The sequence below is a fragment of the Aulostomus chinensis genome, chromosome 19 (assembly GCF_037954235.1).
Source record: "Aulostomus chinensis isolate RoL2024-O1b breed Wild chromosome 19, RoL_Achi_v1.0, whole genome shotgun sequence".
In the NCBI taxonomy this organism is placed as follows: domain Eukaryota; kingdom Metazoa; phylum Chordata; class Actinopteri; order Syngnathiformes; family Aulostomidae; genus Aulostomus; species Aulostomus chinensis.
Window position 1 is genome coordinate 836,820 of NC_141338.1, and position 20,127 is coordinate 856,946.

Genomic DNA, 20,127 nt, shown 5'->3' on the forward strand with positions numbered 1-20,127 from the left:
GGATGAACTGAAAATATTTAAATAAATAAATACTTAAATAAATAAATGTTGAATAAAGGTCAAAGGTCAGTGCCAGGTGCACTACATTGATCGTATCTGCAGACTGTATCTGCTGCTCTTTTATTGGGTCATTTTTTTTGTTTTTCTTGTGTATTCGTGAACATGTTGAAGATCCTTCACGTATCAGGCGTTCTCCTACAGGAGAACCAAAGCGAGCCTGTGGTTCCCCCTGAAACGGCCACTCTCTCTGGCTCTTGTGGATTGAATTTGTTGTGAGCTGTGCGCCAGGTGCTGGCGTGTTGATTTCCTCACCAAATGCTCGCTGTGCTCCTCCTCTCCTGCTGGAGGTTTAAAGACTTGAGGGGACGCTCAGCTCAGCAGACGGCTGTTAACACATCAGGAGAACTCATCTTTCTCCGCAGAGCCACTGTTAACATCCCACTTGTCCTTTTCTTTCCGAGGAGATGAGAAGGAACTGTGAATGATGTCACATCTCCTCTGTGAGACAACCTTTTCTTCAGGTTTTAGCATAAACAGAGATCCTGCAGGATGCTGACATTCATCTGATCACACATCAGATATAAAAGCCATTATTTTCCATAAAAATAGAAGATTTCATCAGCAGTCACAGTAAATGCAGAATATTGATTCCCGAGGGGAAACTGGCTGGAGGAGAGGATCCACTGTCGTCCACATGAAACCTGCTCATTGTTCTTGTTGAGAAGAAAATCATTTCAGCAGAGGCGTCAGGTTTGGCAGGATGTAAGTGGATCTGCTTCCTCTTACTGTCACTCTGAGCCTGGATTAGTCAGCAGACTGTCCAAGTAAAAGCCTGTTAGCAGGAATTTCAACACAAGCTTTTGTTCATTTATAATTCAAAGTCTCACAAAATCTCCCCTGCTGTCATTTACACTGAACAGAGCCAGGAGAACCATCCCAGCTGACACAGGACCAGCATCTTCATCACCACCATCACCATCATCATCACCACCATCATCATCATCACCATCATCATCACCACCACCATCATCATCATCACCATCATCATCATCACCATCACCATCACTGAGCTCCTGGATCCTCATACTGTTTAGGCTGCTGTTAATTATCTTGAGGAAATGAAGCTCATTATTTCATGTCAAATTTGAATCCTGAAGACGATTTGTGGGACATGCGTCACCAAACCATGTGACCTGAGCAGCGTTGTCAAGTTATTTGGAATTTTCTGAAACCTTTTTGTCCAAAATTGAAAAATGGCCTTGCCGACAGGGGGATCTGTGGTCAACTCAATAAGACAACTTCTCTTCCTTTTGATTTGTTTTTAATTTGATTCTTCGCTCAGGTGAGTAGGGTTATGTTACAGTAGAGTTGTGTTACAGTAGGGTTATGTTACAGTAGGGTTATGTTACACTAGGGTTATGTTACAGTAGAGTTATGTTACAGTAGGTTTATGTTACAGTAGAATTATGTTACAGTAGGGTTATGTTACACTAGGGTTATGTTACAGTAGAGTTATGTTACAGTAGGGTTATGTTACACTAGGGTTATGTTACAGTAGGGTTATGTTACACTAGGGTTATGTTACAGTAGAGTTATGTTACAGTAGGGTTATGTTACAGTAGAGTTATGTTACAGTAGAGTTATGTTACAGTAGAGTTATGTTACAGTAGGGTTATGTTATAGTAGGGTTATGTTAAAGTAGAGTTATGTTACAGTAGGGTTATGTTACAGTAGGGTTAAGTTACAGTAGAGTTATGTTACAGTAGAGTTATGTTACAGTAGGGTTATGTTACAGTCAAGTTATGTTACAGTAGGGTTATGTTAGAGTCGGGTTAAGTTATAGTAGGGTTATGTTACAGTAGAGTTAAGTTACAGTAGGGTTATGTTACAGTAGGGTTATGTTACACTAGGGTTATGTTACAGTAGAGTTATGTTACAGTAGGGTTATGTTATAGTAGGGTTATGTTAAAGTAGAGTTATGTTACAGTAGGGTTATGTTACAGTAGGGTTAAGTTACAGTAGAGTTATGTTACAGTAGAGTTATGTTACAGTAGGGTTATGTTAGAGTCGGGTTAAGTTATAGTAGGGTTATGTTACAGTAGAGTTAAGTTACAGTAGGGTTATGTTACAGTAGGGTTATGTTACACTAGGGTTATGTTACAGTAGAGTTATGTTACAGTAGGGTTATGTTATAGTAGGGTTATGTTAAAGTAGAGTTATGTTACAGTAGGGTTATGTTACAGTAGGGTTAAGTTACAGTAGAGTTATGTTACAGTAGAGTTATGTTACAGTAGGGTTATGTTACAGTCAAGTTATGATACAGTAGGGTTATGTTAGAGTCGGGTTAAGTTATAGTAGGGTTATGTTACAGTAGAGTTAAGTTACAGTAGAGTTATGTTACAGTAGGGTTAAGTTACAGTAGAGTTATGTTACAGTAGGGTTATGTTAGAGTCGAGTTAAGTTACAGTTGGATTATGTTACAGTAGAGTTATGTTACAGTAGGGTTATGTTACAGTAGAGTTATGTTACTGTAGGGTTATGTTGCAGTAGGGTTATGTTACAGTAGGGTTATATTACAGTAGAGCTATGTTACAGTAGGGTTATGTTACAGCAGAGTTATGTTACAGTAGAGTTATGTTACAGTAGGGTTATGTTACAGTAGAGTTAAGTTACAGTAGAGTTAAGTTACAGTAGAGTTATGTTACAGTAGGGTTATGTTACAGTAGGGTTATGTTACAATAGAGTTATGTTACAGTAGAGTTATATGACAGTAGGGTTATGTTACAGTAGAGTTAAGTTACAGTAGGGTTATGTTACAGTAGGGTTAAGTTACAGTAGAGTTATGTTACAGTAGAGTTAAGTTACAGTACGGTTATGTTACAGTAGAGTTATGTTACAGTAGAGTTATGTTACAGTAGGGTTATGTTACAGTCGAGTTATGTTACAGTAGGGTTATGTTAGAGTCGAGTTAAGTTACAGTTGGGTTATGTTACAGTAGAATTATGTTACAGTAGAGTTATGTTACAGTAGGGTTAAGTTACAGTAGGGTTAAGTTACAGTAGGGTTAAGTTACAGTAGAGTTATGTTACAGTAGAATTATGTTACAGTAGAGTTATTTTACAGTAGAGTTATGTTACAGTAGGGTTATGTTACAGTAGGGTTAAGTTACAGTAGAGTTAAGTTACAGTAGGGTTATGTTACAGTAGGGTTAAGTTACAGTAGAGTTATGTTACAGTAGAGTTATGTTACAGAAGAGTTATGTTACAGTAGGGTTAAGTTACAGTAGAGTTAAGTTACAGTAGGGTTATGTTACAGTAGGGTTAAGTTACAGTAGAGTTATGTTACAGTAGAGTTATGTTACAGAAGAGTTATGTTACAGTAGGGTTATGTTACAGTCGAGTTATGTTACAGTAGGGTTATGTTAGAGTTGAGTTAAGTTACAGTAGAGTTAAGTTACAGTAGGGTTATGTTACAGTAGGGTTAAGCTACAGTAGGGTTAAGTTACAGTAGAGTTATGTTACAGTAGAGTTATATTACAGTAGGGTTAAGTTACAGTCGAGTTATGTTACAGTAGAGTTATGTTACAGTAGGGTTAAGTTACAGTCGAGTTATGTTACAGTAGGGTTATGTTAGAGTCGAGTTAAGTTACAGTGGGGTTATGTTACAGTAGAGTTAAGTTACAGTAGAGTTATGTTACAGTAGAATTATGTTACAGTAGAGTTATGTTACAGTAGAGTTAAGTTACAGTAGAGTTTTGTTACAGTTGGTTGAAAACCTTAAACAGAGAAAGAGGAACAAAATACAAGCTGTCATTCATAATGAAATAAAAGATAAATAAATAACTGAAATTCATTTTCATTTGATTCAAACTTTCAACTTGACTAAGCAACTTAAATTCAATATAATCAGGGCAGCATGGCCGAGCACAAACCCTGGTTACTTGCATTAAACATCAGGAATTCATTGTCTGTCCAAGTATTAAACAATAAAACACAAGCAGTGTGAACTTATCGCACCGGTGGCTCTCTCCGAGATGGCTTGATGAAGGTTTCAGTCCTTTCAGCTCCAATGTTTGGAAAAGTCTTTTTTGCTTGTCTTCCATGCGGTGTTCACCACTGCTGCTTCTCATCGTGAACAAACACTTCCTGATTTGAGTGGGCTCCTCCCCAATCAGCAATTGGCACCAGCGATTGACTCATCAGGATTGGCAGTTGATGGTGAGCTGGGTTTGACAGCAATTCATGGTCTTTGACAGCACAAGCGTTGTGGACCCGGAGTCCCAGCTTTGACCTGAAATTTACACTGCCCTCTGGTGGTGGTGAGGGAAACAGAACAGCTTGAGCGCTCCTGTTGTCTCTGCACAACTGAAACCGGCTTCAGATACAAACACCAGCAAACACCTTGATGGTTTGAGGCCGACGGTCCGGACCAGAGCGGCGTTCTCTGAGAGGACAGCAGTGAACAGGAGAAGGAAACCAGCTCTTGTTGCCTCTCAGGCTTCTCCTTCCTTCAGGGGCTGTTTTTATTTCATATTTCAATTTTTGCTTGGGGCGGCGTGGCTCAGAGGTGGCGTGGTCGTCTAGCAACCGAAGTGTCGCTGGTTCGATCCCCACTTCCCCTGGTGACCACGTCCAAGTGTCCTTGAGCAAGATACTGAACCCCTAACTGTTCCTGATGGCCCTGTGATGGACTGGTGACCCGTCCAGGGTGAACCCCGCCTCTCACCTAATGACAACTGGGATAGGCTCCACCCCCTGACCATTAAAAGCGGTATAGAAAATAGACGGATGGATGATGGATGGATGAAGGATGGAAATCTTTGCCCGCATCGCTGATATTTCAGGACAACTTGTTGTTATTGATGTCCTGCCAGGCCACCAAAAGCTGGTGAGTCAGAGACGAGAAGTCGGGGCAGCAGCCATTAACTTCTTATCATATTGAACGAAGGACAAAGTGAGAGCAAACACTGAGGAGCACTGAGTAGAGGAAGGGGAGGGGGGCCCACACACACACAAACACACACACACACACACACACACACACACACACACACACACACACACACACACACACACACACACACATCCTGCTCTATATCAGCTGAATGTTGCATTTAAAACAAAAACCTTTGAAAAGAAATTCAGGTATTTTTTAGTCTCCTGCTTCTTTCACATCCAGTCTGAATCACTTATCACTTCCTGTTTGGAACATTTAGAACGTAAATTTAGCACAAACCATGAATAACAAAATTAAAACAAAAACTGTAGCAACTCCAGCAGCTGCCATGCTCAATCTTTATTATAATCAAACTCCATCTAAAGCAACACTGGGTTTGCTCTGCTGTGCCAACTGCCAAGACTATCTGTTTCCATGGCAACCAGCTGCCTAACTAACTATTGTTAACTTGGACAAGGTCACAGCAGCAAGATGTAAAAATGGCTGTAATTGTTTTAAATCTTCATTTGACAACAAGACTGCATACAAAGATGGCCACCAGGACAACTCACGCAAGTCGCCCCCTGCTGACCAACAGCGCTTGGATCGCACCTGAGCCTCCCCTACGTTAAATGCACATGAAATTCTTTGCAAAACCAGCTGATTGACAGTTAGATGAGGCGGACCATAGATGTCAGGGGAGGAGACACAACTACCCACGAGGCTTTGCTTCTTGTCTGAGATGAAAAACATTCTGCAGAGCAAGGGAACGTTTCATGATGTTGCCAATATTTGTTTACTAGTTAGTTTGGTTTTAGTTATTTGTCACTCAAAGGAGGCGGGACATCAGGATTGACAGCTGCATGGGTTCGGGTGAGGTTGGGCTTCTGGGTGGGAATTGCACATGAAAATGCTCAAAATTTTCCACATCTTTTTCAAACTCGTTAAGCAATAAAGCAATCACTCACCACTGAGCAGGACATTAGCGCCGTAACAGCGCCATCTTTCCTCAATGCTGCATGGTAACAAATGACGTCACTTTAACTGCAGTCCATTTCCTGAATCCTAAGGTTTGGTTTTGGAACAGCAGGGCATGGAGACGGCCATCTTTATCAGCAGACTTCTATAGGACTCATGATTGTGTAAAGACTCGCTCTGCAATCTCTGAATTAGCACAATTAAAGCAGGTGGAGAAACACCAGACGTTTCCTTTAATTTAATGTAGCTTCTCGACACATGGAGCCAGCAGCTGAAATAAAGAGCTGACAACACTCTCGACACACGTGATGATGTAGAAGTGTTTCATCTGTAATAACAACAGATCCGATCATTTCATTAACCATTTCTTTCCATTGAGATGAGTCCAGATAATCACTCAGTGGCCAATTTAACAGGTACACAAAGCTAAAACTAATACAGTTTAATACAGCAGCCTGGAAGCCCGACAGAAACCAGATCCATCAGCTGTTGTTGATTTTCCTTCAGGACCACACCCACTTTTAGACACCTCTTATTGCCCATCATCCCCAGTCACACAAGAAGACAGAGACCCAGGCTAGTTAGCTTAGCCCAGTGGCTGGTGGTGGGTGGGAAGTGTTAGCATCGGCTAGCTCAGGTCCAGGCTAGTTAGCTTAGCCCAATGGCTGGTAGTAGGTGGGAAGTGTTAGCATCAGCTAGCTCAGAACCAGGGTAGTTAGCTTAGCCCAATGGCTGGTAGTGGGTGGGAAGTGTTAGCATCAGCTAACTCAGAACCAGGCTAGTTAGCTTAGCCCAATGGCTGGTAGTGAGTGGGAAGTGTTAGCAACAGCTAGCTCAGATCCAGGCTAGTTAGCTCAGCCCAATGGCTGGTAGTGGGTGGGAAGTGTTAGCATCAGCTAGCTCTGGTCCAGGATGCTGGTGTGTCCAGCAGGAACCCTCCTCCTCATCATCATCAGTAGCAGCAGTCGCTCTTCTAGTCCTCAATAAACCTTTGGTTCTGTTGACCCAAGTTCCAGTGGAGCTTTGGAGGTGCTGCGTCAAATCACTGCTCCCAGTCAGGAAAGTAGTTCCGGCTACGTGTCTGATTCTACCACTACAACGTCTCCTCATGTTAAACTGGTGTTCATCACCAAGGTTACACACAACCCTCCTGATATTAATGCAGGCAGAGACGGAGCTACGCTAACACTTCCCACCCACTACCAGTCATTGTGCTAAGCTAACTAGCTTGAGCCTCCATCTTCTTATCTGTCTCCAGAGATGATGGACCCTAAAAGAGTTCATTCTTGTGTAAAGGTCTTTTTTGGAGCAAAAAATGCCTGCAAAATGACCTTTACACAAGAATTTCAACAAAAGCTGAACTTTCTGCATGTTTACAGTTTCATGTATTAGACGGTATTAGCTTCGCCACCTGAGTGTATTTGTACAGTGGTTATAAAATAGTATACTACGTTTGTTCTGAAATAAGCGATAACCCGTGTTAGAAAATTTAAACAACGGACAAAAAAAGGACATCAAATAAAACTCGATATCTTCGGTTTGGAATGGAAATTTCAACAGTAGCAAAACAAAACAAAACATTCACTTTTATTGACATTGATGATGATGATGGCGTTCACCTCGCCAGGCGTCGGTTCAGGGAGCAACACAACACTTGCATGTGGCTCCACAGCGCTGATCGCCTCCCTCAGACCCCCAACAGCCCGTAGTAAGTGAATGTTTGGGGGATTGGTGGGTGACTTTGGCACCCACTGGCAGAAAGATCAGGAGGGGGGAGGGGAACGAGGCCAATGGAAGGGGGGGCGTGTGTTTGTCTGGACAGGCTGGAGGGTGAAGCAGGGGGGCATCGCAGGCTGAGAAGCTGCTGGGTGGATAGAGGATGTGGCGGCGGAGGGACCCAGGGATGACTGGTGCAGGGGTACGGGGTCTCTGAACGAGTGATGTGGAGCTTTAAGGGCAGTTCAGGGGCCAATGGCAAGACACCAGCCCCGCCTAGAAGGTCTTCCTGTGGATGGCACGCGCTCTGTCTTCTTCATATTCCCGCTTTGACACCCACATCTTCTTAAAGGTGTCCAACGACGCCAGGATGGAGCCGCTGTCGACAGGAGGGACACGTTTACCAGAGGTCACACAAATCCATCAGCTCCTCTCAATCTCATTTTGACATCATATCATTTTGATTTTCTTTTTCTTTTCTTAATCTTCTACTTGCAGAAATGGGCCTCCATAGAAAACAGACATTTAAGCCAAGTAGGGGTGTGTGTGTGTGTGTGTGTGTGTGTGTGTGCACGCGTGTATTTTGAGTGGATTGTTGCATTCATTAACACTGTGATTAATTAAAAAGATTGATCTTGAGATTTTGAGCGTATCAAACTAAATTTAGGAGTTGACGGTTTCAGGTTCCGACTGATGAAACAAACGGCGCCGCTCTTGGGCTCTCACCCGATCCACGTGGAGTACAGCCTCTCCTGAGGAGCCGAGATCTGGACAGAGAAGGTCAAGCAAAGGTCACACGTTTAGTCATCAATCAATCAATAAATCAATCAATCAATCAAGAGCATTCATGGAAGATGATTGGCAGGCTGGACACGTCACAGTAATCATTCTCCATCACCACATTCTATGACCCATTAGCACTTATGCTAAGCTAATCTACGCGTTCAAACATCAATGTGGTCGACTCATTCTTGGAGTAACGAAGTTCCATTTAAGACTGAAGACACTAACTTATATTTACATTTACAGTCTTGATGAAGATCAAAGAGGTCATTATAACACGATGACATCATCAACGGCAGCACATCGCTACAATTCAAGTTCCACTAACATTCAACAGATGCCACCATTGGAGGGTGTTATTTTTCTTCTGTGGAGGTTGCCACTTCCCTCAGCCTTCCTGGGTCTAGCTTAGGCTCCGCCCACCCGCTGCCGCTGAACAGTGGAACCCTACCTTGATTTTCACGTCTTTGGGAGCGAGCTTCTTGACTTCAGTTAGTAGTCTTTCCCCAAAACCTGCGAGGAATAAGATGTGTTCATTTGTATGGGAATTTTAAAAACTTCCACAAAGCTCACAAATGAATTCTGAATCCAGGCTGTCGGAATATGAGATCACATCTTAATATGGAGGCAGTCCAGAGTTTTACACACTTCCTTTATTGTTTTCAGAATAAACTACAAAACTGGTGGTCGAAGCATCAACGCCACCAACCTTTGATCAACGTGGATCCTCCACACAACACGATGGTGGAGAAGAGAGTGCGCCGCAGGTCCATGTCAGACTTCTGGATAGCGTAGGCCAGGACCTCATGGATCCCTGAGCTCTCATCTCCGACTAAGTCGGGTCTGAAGAGCAACTCCGGAGCACGGAACCGGGCAGGGCCGATCTGAAAAGACGGTCAGAGCCTCTGGTCATGACGGCGAGGAGCTTCTCGTGGTAGAACACGGAATTAAAAGCACTGGGACTCACATTTAAAGTGCTTCCGTCTGGGAGGACGTACTGAGCCTTCTCCGTTTCTAGGGTCTCGTCTTTTTGGGGGTTGAGAGAAAGATAACAGGCTCTCTGCAAACACGTCAGCAAACGTCGTCATTCGTGTTTCCAAATATCAAATTCCTGCTCGGCGGCCATCTTACCTCTTTGATGGTGCGAACAACCTCAAACTCTGCTGACGTGTTGAAGTTGTAGCCTTCCTTACGTAGCAACAGACGCAGGTATCGTGAGACATCACGCCCAGCGATGTCCACGCGCATGATGGAGTGGGGGATGGCGAACCCCTCATAGATGGGCACCACGTGGGTCACACCGTCCCCAGAATCCAGAACCACACCGGTGGTGCGACCTGTGGCATACCTGAAAGAGAGACAGTTGACTTCCATGCCTGTTGCTGTGACAATGTCACCATGATAACTTGATTCAACAAGATGGCGAATCTGTCAAGGTATCCGATGAAGAGTCAAAGTGGGCGGGTCTTACAAGCTGAGCACGGCCTGCATGGAGATGAACAGAGCTGGAACGTTGAAGGTCTCGAAAAACACCTCTGCTGCCTTCTCCCGGTTCTTGCTGGGGTTGAGAGGAGCCTCAGTCAGGAGAACCGGATGCTGCCAATGTCACAGACACAAAGATGTGTGTTCAATGGAGACCCAGCAAGCACGTCCTCCTCCATCGTGTGTGTGTGTGTGTGTGTGGGGGGCTCACCTCCTCAGAGAACGTCTGCAGCTGCTCTTTGGAGTACACGTACTGCCAGATCCTCTCCATGTCGTTCCAGTCGTTGACGATGCCATGTTCCATCGGATATCTCACCGACAGCAGGCCCCGGTGCTCCTGACGGGCCGAGACCAGAGCGATGGCTATCAGTGACCTCATCGCAGGTTCATTCCAAATGAACGAAGGTGACACCGCAGTAACCAAATAGAGGGCAGTCCAGGTCTTCCCTCGAGTGCACAGACTAGTAAAACACAGCGTCTGACACAGTGGCTCAGTCTCCACATCATTTGGAGACTTGAAAAGTCCCACTTGGACATTTTAGCTCGCCAGCAAACATTTGACTTGAGACTCTTCTCATGTTTCATGGGTGCTGCCATGTCTCTGACTCCACATGTTCTGGTTCTGTTACATCTGTGTGAAGAACTTTGGGTCGACGCGTGCAGGTGAAGCTGATATAAACACACCTGCTAGATGACAACATGCTAATCATCAAGTACGCTAATGATCATTAGCAGTAACGACTGAAACATCTGCAGCAGGTTTTGATTGACTGATTTGGTCAAAGACAATATCAGCTGTAACGACTCAAAGCACTGAAAACAAAACTCGTCTGGACGAAGTCTTGGAAGCAAAGATAAAACTGTTGTTTCTTTCAGAGGACGTTTGTGTCACAGGGTGAGGAGCACAGGAGCTAACGGCCTGATGCGCATCTCCATCACTGGAGGTTCTCAAATGTAGACGGTCCCAGAACTGTGAAGGTTAGTGACCTGCTCAACCTTTGACCCCTGACCAGCGCAACAGTGAGTGAATTTGAATATGAGCGACGTGTCACCACATCAGTCACAGAGGTTATCAACAGTTTCCCATCCCTGTCACGTCACCACTATTACAGCAGATTGTAAAGACAAAGCTGCTGTTGAGAAACTGTCACATGACATCAGGACAAGTGCTCGCCAGAGGGAACCCAGGTTCTATGTGGAACATCAAAGGTCAACTGAATGGCTTTTCCCTGCAGACCAGATGAACATTTGCGCTCAGCGAGGTCCGACTAATCTGGTCAGTGTGTCCAGAAATAAGTTCCAACTGAGTTTATTTAAATCAGGCAACAGGAAGACGAGCAGCAGTGAATCCTGATGAACTGACAGATGGAGGGAAAACACAGACGAGTGGAACCTCGACACCTTCAATGCTTTGACCCACTGTGATGGCAGCAAGCACGCTCAGGGCTGCTGCTGATTGGACAGTATGCTCCAGGTCTCCATCCCCGTAGCTTGGTAAGTTGGCACTGTCACAATGTGGCAGGGACGTGTGTGTGTGTGTGTGTTACCTCTGCTTTGGGTCCGATGAACAAGTCTCCCTCCAGGGCTCCGGCCATCACACGCACATGTTTGGGACGGCCAACACTAAATCACACACAGACATGAGAGACACGCGTCACCAACCTGCAGTTGAAGCCAGAAATCTGATGGTGGACAAAGCGGCTTTACTGTGTTTGTCTGACTAAACTCATGAACAAGTAAACATGTTGGTCTGAAATCGTTCTTTTCAAAGCCGGACTAGCATAGCTTCAGCTAACATTTCAACGTTTATGCTTTAATCAGCCCTGAACCGGCCGGCGTACTGAGAATGCTCCCTAGGTCCTGTCAAGGAGGAACCATCATGGTGGAAGAACCTACGGCACCTTTTTAGGCAGACAGACTTGTCCTTCTCGCTGTAATAATCTTCAGCCGCGCCGTTCAGAGATTTTTATAACTGAACAAAACCAAATATTTGCTGCTTCCAGCTTCTCACTCTCGAGTAAACATCTCTAGATTTTAGCTTCTTGGTTGGACAAACAAACTGAGAATCTGAGGAATTCTGAAATGAATCCTGACACTTTACAGACACAAGGGTCCCTCGGGACCTGTGGCCTGAAGTGACCTGAAGGAGACCAACACTTACTAGTTGGGGAAGCAGTATTTGGGGATCTGGTCACCAGCAAAACCAGCCTTGATAACCCCCGAACCCTGAGGAGAGACAGAGAAAAGACACTTGAGCCCAATCTGAGTAGAATCTGAATCTGAGCAGTGTGTCAGAGAGGGAGGTCATGGGACAGCGCTGGAGGCAGCAGCAGTCACACACTCCTGCTCAGCAGCCGCCAGCAGCTCACACAAACACTCAACAGCTACTTTGTGCTCAGCAGTCACAAAGATCCCTGAACTGGAACAGCCCAACCCTGTAACCCAGCTACAGCACCAACGGTAAACCCAAACCACCAGGAACAGGTCCAGGAGACACAACTCCATCAGGGACAGACTTCACCCTAACACCAGGATGAAAACAGAGCCCGTTTTTATGATGCTAGCAGAAATTTTAGCGTCATGGTTCTGTAAATGTTTATATTCAAATGCATCATGTGCTTTTAACTAAATCAGATTTCAAAATACCAAATCCTTGGTGACAGAGGATCAGCTACGCCACAGAGACTCTCAGCTGACGCTGCAGGACTCTGCAAACTCTGAAGACTGCAAAGACTGCAGAACTGAATCTCTGTATGTTAAGAGATGTACGAGGCAACAAGTAGCCCCACTGATAGAAAAGAGGTGGGTGGAGATCTGGTGACTGAAGCCCATTAGCATGTGATTCAAAGCATTTCCATCAAAACATCACCTTGTGCCCCGGGGTGGGGGCACTGTCATGGCGGAAGAGACCACTGAGACCGGGATGGAAACATCCGTGTTTTTGAACCGACTCATCGGTTAATATCATCAGGTTTCCCCTTGATATGTCGACAGTTCATCTGAAAATAAGGATCAGCGTGGTGCTGGTGGGATTGTGGCTGCTAACTAGCGTTAGTATTCATCTGCGTGTTGCTGCCACATTGAAACATAAACACGAGTTCCAAGGTTAACACAATAACACTCAAGTATGTATGGTTGGTGCGGGTTTCTCGTGCAGGAAGCAGCGGCTCCACGGGCAACTATCATGTAGCGTCGGACACATCACAGCCTAGCTAGCCGGTGGGTCCTCCAAGCTAGCTGCAGCTCTCGCTAACACCAGCCGGCGTTCGCTGCTGGTTACGTGTTTCTAGCTGCTGAGGTGGAGCAGTGCGAACGAACTGCTGACATCTACTTCACTCCTGATGCGACTGATGGACGCTATTGTTGGTCTTCACACAATAGTTAGCTAAGCTAGCGGCTAGCAGGCGGCGGCCTCGGTTTGGGTGTGGATGAATGACATCATCATACTCACATTATCAATCACAACCGGCTGGTTAGCTAAAATGTCATAGGACTCCATGACGGACTGGCTGCTTGAGAAGTGTTTCTAGCGACCCGCGCGCGTCTTCCTCCCAGTTTAGTGTTTTAATCGCGTAAAAAATGTAAAAAAAATGACGCCCCGTCACTGTGCTGTCGATGCCGCTGCTCCTCTGTGCGTCAGGCCCGCCCCTTCGCCGCCATACACACGTCACCACGCTGACTGGCGGCTACACTGGCTAATCAAATCCTGACTTGTATTGACTGACGTGAGTACGAACCAATCAGAGTCTTTGGAGGAATAGCCACGCGCTTGTCGGGTTGTTTGCTGTCAACAGGAGCCACAGAGTCCCGGAGCAGAGACACTCAAAGACTCCGGAGGGGAAATTCTTCACGTAGCATCGCTCGCTTTCAAGAACTCAAATATACGCGCATAGAACACGCCTTAAGATGACACCCAAATGTGCCTGCATTTCTAACAAAGCCAGGCGGGATGTTGTTGTGCTGTCCCGTGTTCTCACCGGGCCAAGAGCGGCACTGGATTTCTAGAATTGTCTTCAGTTTAAAGGGACATGAGATGTTTGGGAGAAATGGGCTGATTCACCTTCCTCCGCAGAGCCAAAGACGCGGTTCTCTCTCTTCAGTACAACATGTTGTAATAATCATGTTGTTACAAGACCATAAACCCCGCCCTCCCTGCTCAAAACCAGCGACCGAGACCCAAATGATCGCTACATTCAAACCGGGATTCGGTTAAAATCCCTTCTGGTCGATAATAGCCGGAAATATGTTATTATTTTCATGACAAATCTCCGACGTTTTTTTTTCGATACGCCTCCAAAGCGCTGGTGTCGTCACAACCGTACACCAATCAGAAAGCAGTTTGCGGAAAAGTGGGCGTGGTTCACACTGTAGAGAGTCAGCGAAACTGTGGGAGCGAAACACAGAATACAATCTGGATTAACAGCAGAGAAACGTCAGCATCCGGATACTAACGCGTTTCCATTGTGAGTTTGGTCGTTACCGCGGCGTCACGCCTGGTTCTCTGAGTTCCATCTGACCTTCGACTGCTTGCGGGAGGCTTCCAGCTCAATCTAGAACGAGCAACTCCTCAGCTAATGCTAGCCCGCTAGCTAGCCGCCTGCCAAGGGTTCCACTGTAAATTCAGGCTGACTAAACCGCCGACAGACATCAGGAACAGCTCATCTGCTGTTAACTACCTGTGAATGACACAAACAGCAGAAGCTCGACCCGAGCGGTGACGTCGCTGCTCTGGTTGCTGATGCTAGCATGTAGCATGACCACACTCACTGTCGGTTTCAGTTTACATGGAAGGAGTTCGGAAGCGCGTGTCCGTGTCAAAGGTCACCTACAAGCTCGAAGTTAAGAGTGGTGGGTGTCCGTGGCCGGAGTTTCTACAAATGTTTAAAACCATTTAAATTCACAATACTCACATGACGAGTAGTAGACACTTGTATGTACACTGAAAATATCCACTTGAGCTAATATAAACTGTTGGCTAAATAATTTCTTCAATATTATAATAATACTGGATCCACAATCCACCATTGGACATCCTTGCAGCATTTTATACTCCACGAGGTAGTCTTCTTCTACAGCCTTCAACACATGACCTCAAGAACATGAATGGAAGCAGGTTGAAGTACAGTAATGGAGGAACTGTACTACATTTCACTCCACTACTGCAAATGTCCCCCAGAGGGAACTTCCACTGGGTGTTTGGGGGCATTCCTGACCGCGTCTCATTCTGGTTCTTTGCGTAGGTCCTGGTCCGGCTGCAGCCTGACAGATTCATGAGAACACCAGGGAGCAGAGCAGCATGGCCCTTGCTGAGGAGCAGCCTGAGAAGTGAGACCCTCTTGTCCTCTTGAACCAGAACCAGAATCCTTTATTCTTTCACCGAGGGAGGTTCTGTTCCTAACAGCGCTCCACTCAACAACAAACAGGGAATGAAAGAGAACCAGGCTCAGCTCATAGTGACAGAACAAGACAGCACACAAAGGGAGAAACTAAGAACAATCAGAACAGTGGTGTGGACGGTCCAATCACTGACGTGGAGACAGAACAGTGGTGTGGACGGTCCAATCACTGACGTGGAGACAGAACAGTGGTGTGGACGGTCCAATCACTGACGTGGCGACAGAACAGTGGTGTGGACGGTCCAATCGCTGACGTGGAGACAGAACAGTGGTGTGGACGGTCCAATCACTGACGTGGAGACAGAACAGTGGTGTGGACGGTCCAATCACTGACGTGGAGACAGAACAGTGGTGTGGACGGTCCAATCACTGACGTGTTCTACAGTTTTATTGCCACTAGGGTTGCAAAGGGCTGGAAAATTTTCGGTAAATTTAGTTTCAACTTATCTAACTAGTTAGATGACATCTAACTAGTTAGATGACATCTAACTTATAAACTCATCAAAACTTACTTGACTGTATGTGTGGCTTCAAATGTAGCCTGTAGGTGTTGGTTGGTGCTGTCGAGTGATGTAGAAATCATTGTGCGTGTGATGGGCAAAGTCACAATGCATGTAGGGGTGTGGCCTCGATCGCCCTGCATTAAGTAGTGTGTTATATTCCTGTGATTGGGGAATAGCAAGTTATACTCTACTGACTGCATATCAGATCTGATCGTTTAGGCCAATATTATGCTACAATATTATTTTCTACCAACTATCTTTATGTTTTTAGCCTTCAACTTTGAAAATTCCCAGTTTATTCCCGTTAATTCCCATGGAAAGTTTCCAACTTCGAAAATTCCCAGAATTTTGCAACCCTAATTGTCACTGGGAGAAAGGACCTCGGTGGCGCTCAGTTTTTGAGGTGGGGGGTCTGAGTCTGGTGGTCCGTGTCCTCCTGTGTTGGACCAGGAGCTGATGGGGGGGTGGGTGATGATGTCCAGGATGCTGCGTAGTTTCAGAAGCATCTTTCTGTCCATCACTGTCTCTAAGGAGTCCAGCCCCCCACGCACACACACACACACACACACACACACACACACACACACACACACACACACATCTCACATTGAGGGCTTCACATTCCTTCTGCTGGGGATCTGTGAGGGATAAGAAGAGCTTAAACAGTCTTGTGAGAGAAAGTGGCAGAAACACTGACATAGGACCACAGCTGCTCTTACACTGTGTGTGTGTGTGTGTGTGTGTGTGTGTGTGTGTGTGTGTGTGTGTGTGTCCAGACACTGCTGGGTGTGTTTTGCCACTGAGAGGGACGACCACAGTGCTGAGTGGGTGAGCCCCTGCAGGTGCAGAGGCTGCACGAAGTGGATCCACCAGTCGTGTCTGCAGCGCTGGCTGGATGAGAAGCAGAAGGGAAATGGCGGCGGGGCGGTCAGCTGCCCGCAGTGTGGCACAGAATATCACATCATCTTCCCCAAGATGGGTGAGTGGGATGCAGCAGAACCTCAGTGCCATCTGTCACAGCTCCTAGCCACTGCCAGTCATTGTGCTAAGCTAACAAGTGTGGGGCTCAGTCTTCTTGTCTGACTGAAGACGATGTACCGTAAGAGACATTCCCTGGAAGTGGGCGTGTCCTCTCATCCCAAATTGATCAGTGATTTTCAATGTTTTTGTTGGAATATCATCAATTCATCTTTAAGGAAGAGTCATGTTCCTCGTCTGCTCTCAGGCCCGTTGGTGTACTTCCTCCAGCAGGTCGACCGAGTTCTGTCGCGTGCGAGCCCTTTCGCCGCCGTCGGCGTGGTGGTCGGGACGGTCTACTGGTCTGCTGTCACGTACGGAGCTGTGACCGTCATGCAGGTCCACCGGGGAAACTGAATCTTGCAGAGAAAGTGAAGCTGGAGTGTATCAGAGTGTCAGCGTTGTGTTTTCGTCGGCAGGTTGTGGGACATAAAAAGGGTCTGTACGTGATGGAGCGGGCCGACCCGCTCTTCCTGCTCATGGGTCTGCCCACCATCCCTGTGATGCTGATCCTGGGCAAGATGATCCGCTGGGAGGATTATATTGTACGACTGTGGCAAAGACACTCCTCCAAACGCCAGCCAGGTACCACACACACACACTCACTCGCCACAGTGTCTCATACAGGAAACTCTGTGCCCTGATGGATCTGTTTCCTGCTGTGTCTCAGGTGCAAGTGGCTTCCTGCCGCGTGTCCCTGCCGAGGGGCCGACCACAGGAGACCACCACTCTGTTTCCAGGACTCTGTGTGGCGCGCTCATCTTCCCCTCCATCGCCAGTCTGGTGGGAAGGCTGCTGTTTCGGAGGGTGACCTCCAACCTGCAGCAGACGATTCTGGTGAGGGCTGCTTTAGACTCAGGTGAAGCTCCACCGGGACAGCAAACTTTTGATCTGCCTGCTTGGTGTCTTTGGGAAGATCAATGATGTCATTGCAGCCATTTTAAGACTGCAGCTCCAATCAGATGTTTGCTGTACTCAGATGAGCGCCGGGACCACAGAGGAAGTCACGATATGATGCTTTCATGAGTTTGATCTCACCATGTGTGCAGAATAAAGACTTGATTTGAGAATAAACCAGATTTGCGGTCTAAACGAGGCCCATGATGTCATAGTTTTGATCCGTTTATTAGGGTGACATCAGGTTTTGAACGTGCGTCTCTTCGCCCACAGGGAGGCATCGCCTTTGTGCTGATGAAGGGAGTGTTGAAGGTGTATTTCAAACAGCAGCAGTACATCATTCAGGCCAACCGGCTCATCCTCAACTACCCAGAGAGCAACAGACAGAACGAAGGCGGCGAAGACGACACCGAGGACAGCGGGAATGAATGAGGAGGGCAGGAGCAGAAATGGGGGGGCATATAAAACACAATTCGCATAAAATCCAGAGCGTCCATGTGCTGAACTAACTGGAGGAGGAGGGTTGTGAAGAGCTGGAGGTCACAACTCAACAAACCAGAGCCATTTTGTTTTCTTTTTGTGATTATAAGAAGTCCCCTGCAGTGGTAAAGCAGTACTTCTCTTAAAACTGTAGTGTCAAGTAGTGTATTTACAGTTCAGGTACCCGCTAACAGGAGTCTTGAGTTCTCAAACATGTTTTTTTCCCCTCCTCCATCACTTCATAGCGACTCCAGAATGCAGGACGAGCCAGCAACGTATGTTTAGCTTGAAGCTAACGGAGACTGAAGGCTAACAACAGCTAAACTTTGCAAAAACGTCCGTTCACTAACTCTCCTGGTCGTCTGGTAGAATCCAGGCCTCCTTGATCATGACGTGATCAGTGATCCACTAACACTTTAGTTGGAGATCAAAATTAGATCCCCCATGCCATCATGATCCAGTTATTTGGCTCCTCTGATGCACCGGCGCGTCACGCTTGTTCTTAACAGTTCTAGGAAGGAAAAAAGCATCTTCGTCTGCTTGAGTACTTGTGAGTGCTTGACATTCACAGTGCAGGGTTTAGAGTGAAGGTTCGCTGTGACGTCTCGACCAAGTGCCAGACTACAAAACGACTTCCCTCAGCCGGCAGCGGTCCCAGGCAGACGAGTCAATCTTCCTTGTAAAAGTGACCTTCACTTGACCTTGTCGCTGCTGTCATATGAACTAGTCCACCTGCTGTGGGACGATTGTCCCACCAGCGTGCGCCACCTCTTACTTTGCATGCTGGTATTTTTTAAATTGCTTTGATCGTAGAAGCCAGAGGCGGCCGTCACAAACCAACAGTTCGAAACTCTTCAGACTTCCTCTGCCCATTAAGTTATGAATGAATGAACAGTCGATGTCACTGGCCTCCATCTTTTCTCCTGTGCGACAGCGTGCAGCGTTGTTGTTCTTTTGCACGTTGGGTTAGTTCAGTTCTCACTGGGATCTGATTCTGGACTCATTCGACAAACAGAACTAAGCAATAGAAGCTCGCGGGCTCTTGCAGTGTCTCTCTGCCTTAAATGTCAGCATCAATCACAAATATACTTGAAGTTGAGTGTAAAACCTAAACCCTCATGGTCACCTGCACAGGAGGGTGGAGGCGTGTCCAGTAAGGCTTTGGAGGCGGAACCTCGTGGACATTTCACGCAGTGTTCTGTAAATGTGATGATTCCACTTAAGTGGAGTTGGACTCGCTCTCCCTGAGGAGGCTTTCAGGGCGCCCTCTCCTGGGGAGAGTCTGAAACACCTGGTTACGCTCATTTTTAACTGCTTTGAAAGGACTCAAAAAGTTGATCATCGAATCAGTAAAATGAATTCAATTGCTGAAGTTTTGGCAACCAAAGATTATTAGCGAAGCAGACAATTCGCAAGAGTCATTTACAAAAAAATGTATAAATTATTAAAGATATTTGAGGAGAGCTTTAAAACAAAATTGTATTTATCATAATGATAATCCTTTCCTTTGAGTGATGCTGGATCAAATTTGGTGTTTCAATCCTGGTGAAACTTCAACGTCTCCAGATAGAAGCAACCAAACTCCACACGTGTGATGACGGGTGAGTGCGGCAGAGACTGACGGTTCTGTTTGGACTGAACAGATTGGATCAGTGTTGGTTTGGGGCGCTGTGCTTTATGAAATAGACAAAACAAATATCAACATTTGTGTCCTCTGCTCTGGGCAATGACCTCGTGAACATTATGGTCCTTTCTGTATGTATTAAAAAACTTATTGTATGTCTTGGAGAGTGATTTGTAAAATAAAGTTGATTTTTAAAAATGAAATGGCTGCAGTTGGATTAACTGGGCTGAACAGGATAGGCTCTGAGAGACTAGTTAAAACATGTCATTATTAAAACAGTATGTAGCTCACTAGCTTGTAACCTATTTACAACGTT

The 20,127-nt window shown here is 45.9% G+C and overlaps 2 protein-coding genes across 3 annotated transcripts; one reads left to right on the forward strand and one right to left on the reverse strand.

The window, feature by feature from the left end:
• Window positions 1–6,136: 6,136 nt before the first annotated feature.
• On the reverse strand, window positions 6,137–13,543 carry actr1b (actin related protein 1B). Its single transcript, XM_086188530.1, has 11 exons — window positions 13,346–13,543; window positions 12,056–12,120; window positions 11,442–11,517; window positions 10,106–10,231; window positions 9,884–10,008; window positions 9,544–9,760; window positions 9,380–9,472; window positions 9,122–9,296; window positions 8,864–8,925; window positions 8,356–8,396; window positions 6,137–8,008 (listed from the first exon to the last, which is right to left on the reverse strand). The coding sequence occupies exons 1-11, from the start codon at window positions 13,391–13,393 to the stop codon at window positions 7,906–7,908; spliced, it is 1,131 nt and encodes a 376-aa protein (XP_086044656.1). The 5' UTR covers window positions 13,394–13,543; the 3' UTR covers window positions 6,137–7,905.
• Window positions 13,544–14,133: 590 nt separating this feature from the next.
• marchf5l (membrane-associated ring finger (C3HC4) 5, like) lies at window positions 14,134–20,006 on the forward strand. 2 transcript variants are annotated; one of them, XM_086188532.1, is made up of 7 exons: window positions 14,145–14,357; window positions 15,135–15,219; window positions 16,570–16,772; window positions 17,019–17,149; window positions 17,230–17,395; window positions 17,481–17,647; window positions 17,981–20,006. In XM_086188532.1, exons 2-7 carry the CDS (start codon window positions 15,191–15,193, stop codon window positions 18,137–18,139), a joined length of 855 nt encoding a protein of 284 aa, XP_086044658.1. In that variant the 5' UTR covers window positions 14,145–14,357; window positions 15,135–15,190; the 3' UTR covers window positions 18,140–20,006. The 2 variants fall into 2 exon arrangements, with proteins under 2 accessions (XP_086044657.1, XP_086044658.1); XM_086188531.1 differs by having other exon boundaries at window positions 14,134–14,357; window positions 17,042–17,395.
• Window positions 20,007–20,127: the final 121 nt, after the last annotated feature.

Coding starts and splice junctions, on each gene's coding strand:
- actr1b (XM_086188530.1), bottom strand. CDS start 13,393: ATGGAGTCCTATGACATTTTAGCTAACCAGCCGGTTGTGATTGATAAT. Junction 9,473..9,543: donor TTGTTCGCACCATCAAAGAG/GTAAGATGGCCG, acceptor ACGTGTTTGCAG/AGAGCCTGTTATCTTTCTCT. Junction 8,009..8,355: donor CTGTACTCCACGTGGATCGG/GTGAGAGCCCAA, acceptor TCCTGTCGACAG/CGGCTCCATCCTGGCGTCGT.
- marchf5l (XM_086188531.1), top strand. CDS start 15,191: ATGGCCCTTGCTGAGGAGCAGCCTGAGAA. Junction 15,220..16,569: donor GCTGAGGAGCAGCCTGAGAA/GTGAGACCCTCT, acceptor GTGTGTGTCCAG/ACACTGCTGGGTGTGTTTTG. Junction 17,396..17,480: donor CTCCTCCAAACGCCAGCCAG/GTACCACACACA, acceptor GCTGTGTCTCAG/GTGCAAGTGGCTTCCTGCCG.